General features: G+C 33.1%; 1 protein-coding gene across 1 annotated transcript; it reads right to left on the bottom strand.

Annotated features, from left to right (window-relative positions):
• Positions 1–4,505: 4,505 nt before the first annotated feature.
• Positions 4,506–5,978, bottom strand: LOC145095389 (uncharacterized). The gene is made up of 4 exons (XM_079033279.1): positions 5,973–5,978; positions 5,588–5,859; positions 5,097–5,481; positions 4,506–4,979 (listed from the first exon to the last, which is right to left on the bottom strand). Exons 1-4 carry the CDS (start codon positions 5,976–5,978, stop codon positions 4,506–4,508), a joined length of 1,137 nt encoding a protein of 378 aa, XP_078889405.1.
• Between the last annotated feature and the right edge of the window lie 1,095 nt (positions 5,979–7,073).

Genomic DNA, 7,073 nt, shown 5'->3' with positions numbered 1-7,073 from the left:
TTTTTTAATTTTATTCCCTCGGCCTTTATATCATTTTGAATCTTCCTGACCCGATGATGTCTCACTAGGAATCAATTAATTGGTTTCATGAACTCTTCTTTTAAAACTCACTTCAAGCTCTATTTTCTCTTCTTTAATTACTAGTATTTCTCTTTCATTCTTTTTCTTGGAACAACACACTTCATTATATTAGAAATCTAAACAAAAACATATGTGTTCAACTACGGCACAATGGATGATAATTGATAAAGATGATGCTTAAGTTGTTACAAGACTACGTGATCTTGCCTTTGTAGTTGCTTTATGGTATGTTTGTGGTTCAGGCGCTACATAATTGTAAGGGAGTTTCATTATGTATTTTGATTAGTTATGGTGATCAACAAAGTGGCATTCTACTTTTTATATCTCATTTGCTTTTAGTTTTTGCCACAATGCAAAACAATATTGATAACCAATGACACAAATGTGTTGAAGAAGCGGTGTGGAAGCTTATGGAACAGTTACCTCATGGAGTCTGAAAGTTTATCACTTGTTATTCGGATTTTCCATGCAATTCGACTTATCATGCACACATTATATGTGTAATGGTTTGATTTTACCTCTATTTAGGCTTTGGTTAACTTCATCACTTGTTATCCTCTATTTGTGACATGTTACTTTGATTTGGGATATATACATCGGTGAGTGGCCTTTTGTTTAGAATGGCATAAATAAATAAACACACATAAAAAAGAAAAAAGAAAAAAGAAAAAAGAACTAGCAAAAAGCTAGAAATGAAGGTTCAACCAACATTATAATAAGGTTAAAATTGGGGTTTTAAGCCACAACACTCAATTGAGATGAAACTTAGACCTACTAGAACACCAAATAAAAGAATGAGAAACTATATCATTAAAAACAAGACTTCTTTTTGGAAGCTTATTACAAAAAATGGTCTTATTTCTAAACATCCAAATGTACCACTAAGTGATAAAAAAAACACCTTTAAGAACCTACTTAACTTTCTTCTTCAATTTGACAAAATCAAACCACGACTTTCAGTCTTCAATAGATTGAAAACAATAAGCGTCCAAATCCCACCAATCCAAAATCTTTTGGAGCACTGCCTTAGCAAAAGGGCAAGAGAACAAAAGATGATTGACCTCTTCAACCATAAGATCACAACGAGACACAAAATCCTAGGAACATCCATACCTTTTTTAGACAAGTTTACCTGAGTAGGTAACCTATCCAAAAATATTCTCCAGCATAACACATTAACTTTAATAGGAACCACCCTCACCCATCTAGAAGCCAAAGAAGTCGATCCAAGATAAATCAAGTCTATCCAATGATGAGTAGAACAGAGTGTGAACTCACCCGAAACTTCGAGATCCCAAACTCATCTATTAGGAAAAGAATTAAAGTTTATTAACTCCAAGCAAGAACTAAGACTAGTAGTTTGCTCACTTTCAGCGCCACCCAAGCAAGGACAACGGAAAGAATCAAACCACGAGATAACATCAAACTTGACAACTACCGAAGCATTCTTGTTTAGCTCTAAAGCATATAAACGAGGGAACCGACCCTTAAGAGTAATATCACCAATCCACACATCCGTTCAAAACAAAGAATCAGCACCATTTCCAATCAACTTCTTATAGTTTGCAAATAAATCTATCTTTTTTTTCCGCAAATCAAACATAACAGATAAAATAACAACCCAAACGAAGGATCGTTTAGGAAGAATCATATGACCTAAACAATCACTATTTCCATAAATCGCCTTAATAACACAAACCCATAACGCATCTGAATTAGATAAAAACCTCCAAATCCACGTAAAAAGAAACGCTCTGTTTAGTGCAAAGAAACTACCAACATCCAAACCCCATTTTCTTTCGCCGCTAGCACCTTATTCCAAGAAATCTAAGCAATTTTTCATTATGTATTTTGATTAGTTATGAAATAACCATAGTATATCTTTATATGCAAGAAAGTGCAAGTGGAGGAGGATTTTTATACTTTAATGATTGCAATTGATAGTTTGTGTGTTTACTATATTTTATGGTTATTATTTGAGTTTGGAATATATGTCAAAGTAAATTATATAATATTCTTTATGTTGTATTTTTATTGTTAGTGTAAAGGAATTAGGCCGCATATTAATAGAATTTTTATTATGTGAAACAAAAGTCCTAAAAATTAAATGAATAACAGCGCATTTGCATTAAAAAATAGAAAATGTGGCTTTGACTTGAAAAAAGTATTGTGTTAGTCATAAAAATCATGAACACAACTTGGTAAAGAAAAAAAAATCTTTTATTGAAAAAAAGTTTGGGTAACTGTTACACACAAAAACCTCACATTAATCCTATACAAATAATGTAAACTATAAATGTCTCTCACTAACATGTGTATGAGTCAATAACACCGTGACCAAGGTTGTAGAACTCGTTACTCGGTACCTTTTCGGCCGACTACCGAGTAGCGAGTACTCGGAGAGTACTCGGATTCGATAATTCATGTAGAAATATTTTTTGAGAAATTATATATGTCAAAATTATAAGTTAAAATCATAAATTGATTGAAATGTATAACAAAATTAGATATATGTGAGTATATAAAGTTAAAAAGACATATAGTGGTATCATTTCGTGAATAATTGCTGAAAATTTAAGATACATATATAGTAATAATCACATGTATGTGTTAAATAATAAATCATTAAGTATATTATACATATTAATCACCGAGTTGACAGTGTTTTACAACACTATGCAGTTTAGTAAGAGACCGATCAGAGAGTACTCGGGATTCTGTAACTCGCATCGGTAAGGAGCCAAGTAGCGAATACTCGGAGGAGTAATCAGACAGCTCGGCATGTTTTACAACACTGACTATGACTAAGATTAATGATAATCAAAAGAATATCTTACACCAATATGAACAATATGGCGTAATAAGTACGGAGAGAAATCTTAGGGTTTGTTCAAGATGGAAGTGTCAAATCACTGTCAAAGCAACGATATATCCTAGCATATTTACATCCTAGTCTCTTCATTTTGTAAGCTAACAACTTAAGCAGATAAGAACTTTTTTTATGCTCCACTACCCTTTAGCTTTTCACTCTTTACTTTTTGTCTCTTCAGCCTTATTTAAAATTACAACAGTAGCTACCATCTATAAAACCAAACATACCAAATTAGATAATCTTCTATTAGTCTTAAGTTTATGATTGATTAATACTAAGAAATATCCATATTTCTTGATAAATACTAAGAAATATCCATATTTCTTAATAGTTAGCATCATGAAATTTAAAAGGGAAAATATCATATTAGCTCAACGAACTTATCACGTTTGTCCGATTTGGTCACAAAAGTTATTTTTATGCGTAATAGATCAATAAACTTGCATATTTGTTGTCAATTACACCATTTTAAGAGTTGTGAAGGGGTCATTCTGTTTTCTTTTGCTGATTTGGCATTTTATTAAATAATGATTTTATTTTGTCAAGGTCATCTATACAATCTTATGAGGCCCACAATAAAATTAGGTCTTTTTCTTCCAAACAAGGCGCGTTCATCTTATGAACTCCAATTACCCATCTTCTCTCAGAAATCAATCGGTAGTCACCAAAAATCTCAACTCATTTACTTTCTTTTCCCCCTTCTTTTTCTCTTCTGAATCGCTGGACCATCGGAGCAGAGGCCATGTCGGTGCTTCATCGTCGGGAGCTTTACTTGAACTGCAACGGAGCAGCAACCGAGACGAATTTATGGGATGCAACTTGGGGTTTTAGTCAGAAGCTACGAAAATGGAGACAAAATCATAAGGAGAAGAAGCAAATCGAGGTGGAAAGTAAGATGATGTGATTGTCTCCGACTCCTTGCAACCCAAAACTACCGACGATTACCAACATCGACTTAATTAGATGTAACTTCACTCAACGATCCAACAAAAGCCCCTTCAAAACTAATTGATTTTGTTGGTCGAATATGGATCTACAACGAAAGTATCAACTCATTCACTTTCTTTTCCCCTTCTTTTTCTCTTTTGAATCACCGGACCAGAGGCCATGTCAGTGCTTCATCGTCGATAAGTTTATGTAATTTGTTGGATCATTAAGAGCATTATGTGTGGGCAACTAGATGTAACACCATTTTGGTGCCACATCACATGTCACATCATCAATGGTGTTATAACACCAAGTGGGGAAATGGTGACCATGTTGTATCTTGTTATGACACCAACTTTTTTTTTTCCATTTTATAATTTATTTTTTATTTTTTTTCGAATTTTTTTTTAATTTAGACAAACATTTTTAAAATATAACATAATAAATAAAACATAATGTTTAAAAATTATAAATAAACATATAATAATTTTTAAAGATTAAAATTAAGATAGAGATTAAATTACACATAACATCCAAATTCAAATATATATATATATATATATATATATATATATATATATATATATATATATATAACATCCAAATTTAAAAAAAAAATACAACGTTATTCGTTATCGTTATTGTTACCATAGAATATATAATCCGTCAAGCCCTCTCGAAGTTGTCTGTGTTTATTTGCGTCCTGAATGTCAACAACGCGATGCAAATAGTCTGTTGTTCCTGGTTGAAACTGAACGTGTCTAGGCTCCGTTGGCATATAGTGTGCAATATTTCGCCCTTTATCTTCTACTACCATGTTATGCATTATGATACATGCATACATGATATATCGTAGAGTTTCTAAATCCAATGGTCGTGCTGTATGTTCGACTATATGCCACTTCGCCTTCAACACTCCAAAAGCACGTTCCACATCCTTACGTGCTCTTTCTTGTCTTCTCTTAAAAAAATTGTCTCGTTCTTCAACCGGGCGGCGGAACGCCTTCACGAATGTAGAATACTGAGGATATATTTCATCTGTAAGGTAATATCCATATTTGTATTCATTTCCATTCACTGTGAAAGGAGCATCCGAGGCCTTTCCATTCAAAAGATCGTCGAATATTGGCGACTGATCAAGAACGTTGACGTCGTTGTTGGAACCCGCAACCCCAAAAAATGCATGCCAAATCCATAAATCTTAAGAAGCAACAACCTCTAAAACCAACGAAGGTGATCCGTGATGACCACTTGTGTATTGCCATTTCCATGCTACCGGACAATTTTTCCATTTCCAGTGTGTGCAATCAATGCTTCCGATCATTCCGAGAAACCCATGGCGTTCTTCATGCGCTGCATACAATTCTTGCAAATCATGCAACGAAGGTTTCCGCAAATACACGTCTCCAAATGTTTCAGCAACACCCCTTGACAATGTATACAAACTCTCCCTTGCGGTTCTTTCGGATATTCTCATATAGTCGTCCATGGTGTCGGGTGACTCCCCCATAGCCATCAAACGAATGGCCGCATCACATTTCTGCAAAGTTGTAAACCCTCGTCTACCTCTAGCATCATATCTCAATTGGAAAAATTCATACCTAAACATATATTAACTACAGTTTAAAAATATATTGTATATGTTGTAAAATTAAAGAAACATGTACTGGATTTTTTTTGTATAAAAGTATAGTAAAGAAGCGATACCGGCTTTCCAAGGCGTTGGCGATCCGTAGGAACACATCCCTACTCAAACGAAATCTTCTTTTGAAGTCTTTCGACCCATATACACAATTATCCGCAAAGTAATCGCGATATAGATGTCCTTTTCCTTCCTCATGATTTCTATTTAACATCGCACGTCTTGTTAGTAGCGGGGCTGGGTCTGGTTGTAGCAGCTCGTTATTATAATACTGATACATCATCCTGAAGAATATATCGTCATCGGAATCATCGGACGATTCGAAAGGATCCATAAACTTTTTTTTGAAGATAATTGAGATTTATAGAGAGAAAGATAGAAGTTATGTGTTTAAAAAATTGTTTAGATATAATAGGTATTGTAACAAGGATTTATGATAACGGAATATACCGCCATGTACCGCCATGTACAAGCATGAGGTGGAGGTACTGTAACAAGGATTTATGATAACGGAATATACAAAATCATGGTGTTTTTTTGATCCTTCAAATACAAGTTTTCATTACTGAAATCTGAGTTGGGTTTTGCTATTTAATGAGTTTTCTTGTTGTTCCTCTTCAATTCTCGAAGCTATTTCTCACGATATGCAAGTGAGTTTTGTTTATAATGTATTTGAATCGCAAATGTGAGTGTGACTAAGCATACACATAAGATCCCAGTGAATTAAATATGTGTTTATGTGGCACCAAAACCTACTATAATGGGTTAAGTATCTAAAATAACAGAGTGGAGTTTGTTACCTTAATATACAAAAAGAATAATTGAATGACTTTTTAAAACAACCATGATCTTCCTTTAAAAAAAATGTTGCCTTACATTGGAGGAAACCTTGCATTTTGTAAATAAAAGTTGTTGGCGATTTTTATATTAACTTGTCATATTGGAATTTATATAAATATCAAAGGAGACTCAGATCTAATTTCAAATAAGGTGATGTATTGTATACTTACACAAAGCTAGTTTGATCCCAAACATAAAGATTGAAAGAAGAAAATAAAGATAAAATTAATAAAAATTCAATTTTAGGACTGGAGCCCAACAGGCGACAGCTCCACCATTGGACAGCCCATGTTGCCACGGGTAGCCCAAGGTGCCGGACAACTTTGAATTTTTTGATGTCCAAAAAGTTGTTCTAAACTATTTTAGTCCTCTATTTCGTCTTTATCCAAAAATTGGATAGTATGAGATATATTCATAATACGACAATTTTTTTTTCCTTTTTTTTTTTGTAACTCCAACGAATTTAAATAATACTGCACAACTCTAATACGTTATTTTGTGATTAAAAATGGAATCGTTTCTTGTCGATTATCATCTTTAATAAATAAAGATCTTTTTGCCGCATGTTATATTCTCATTTATTTTGCCACATATAATTTTATGATTATTTTAAATTAATTTTTATTCCATATGTAATTTTATGGTTTTTTCATTTTATTAAATTGTAGATAATATTTATATTTAATAATAGATGCATATCAATTTTATTAA

Source organism: Lactuca serriola, chromosome 3 (genome assembly GCF_051521515.1).
Source record: "Lactuca serriola cultivar US96UC23 chromosome 3, Lser_US96UC23_V15, whole genome shotgun sequence".
In the NCBI taxonomy this organism is placed as follows: Eukaryota; Viridiplantae; Streptophyta; class Magnoliopsida; order Asterales; family Asteraceae; genus Lactuca; species Lactuca serriola.
Note: the sequence above shows the minus strand (reverse complement) of the source record. Positions and strands in the feature narration are given on the sequence as shown.

Excerpts from the sequence above, each read along its gene's own strand:
- LOC145095389 (XM_079033279.1), bottom strand. Across the intron at positions 5,482-5,587 it reads GCCAACGCCTTGGAAAGCCG|GTATGAATTTTTCCAATTGA; the intron begins GTATCGCTTCTT and ends ATATATGTTTAG. Across the intron at positions 4,980-5,096 it reads CACCTTCGTTGGTTTTAGAG|GCCTCGGATGCTCCTTTCAC; the intron begins GTTGTTGCTTCT and ends TTGAATGGAAAG.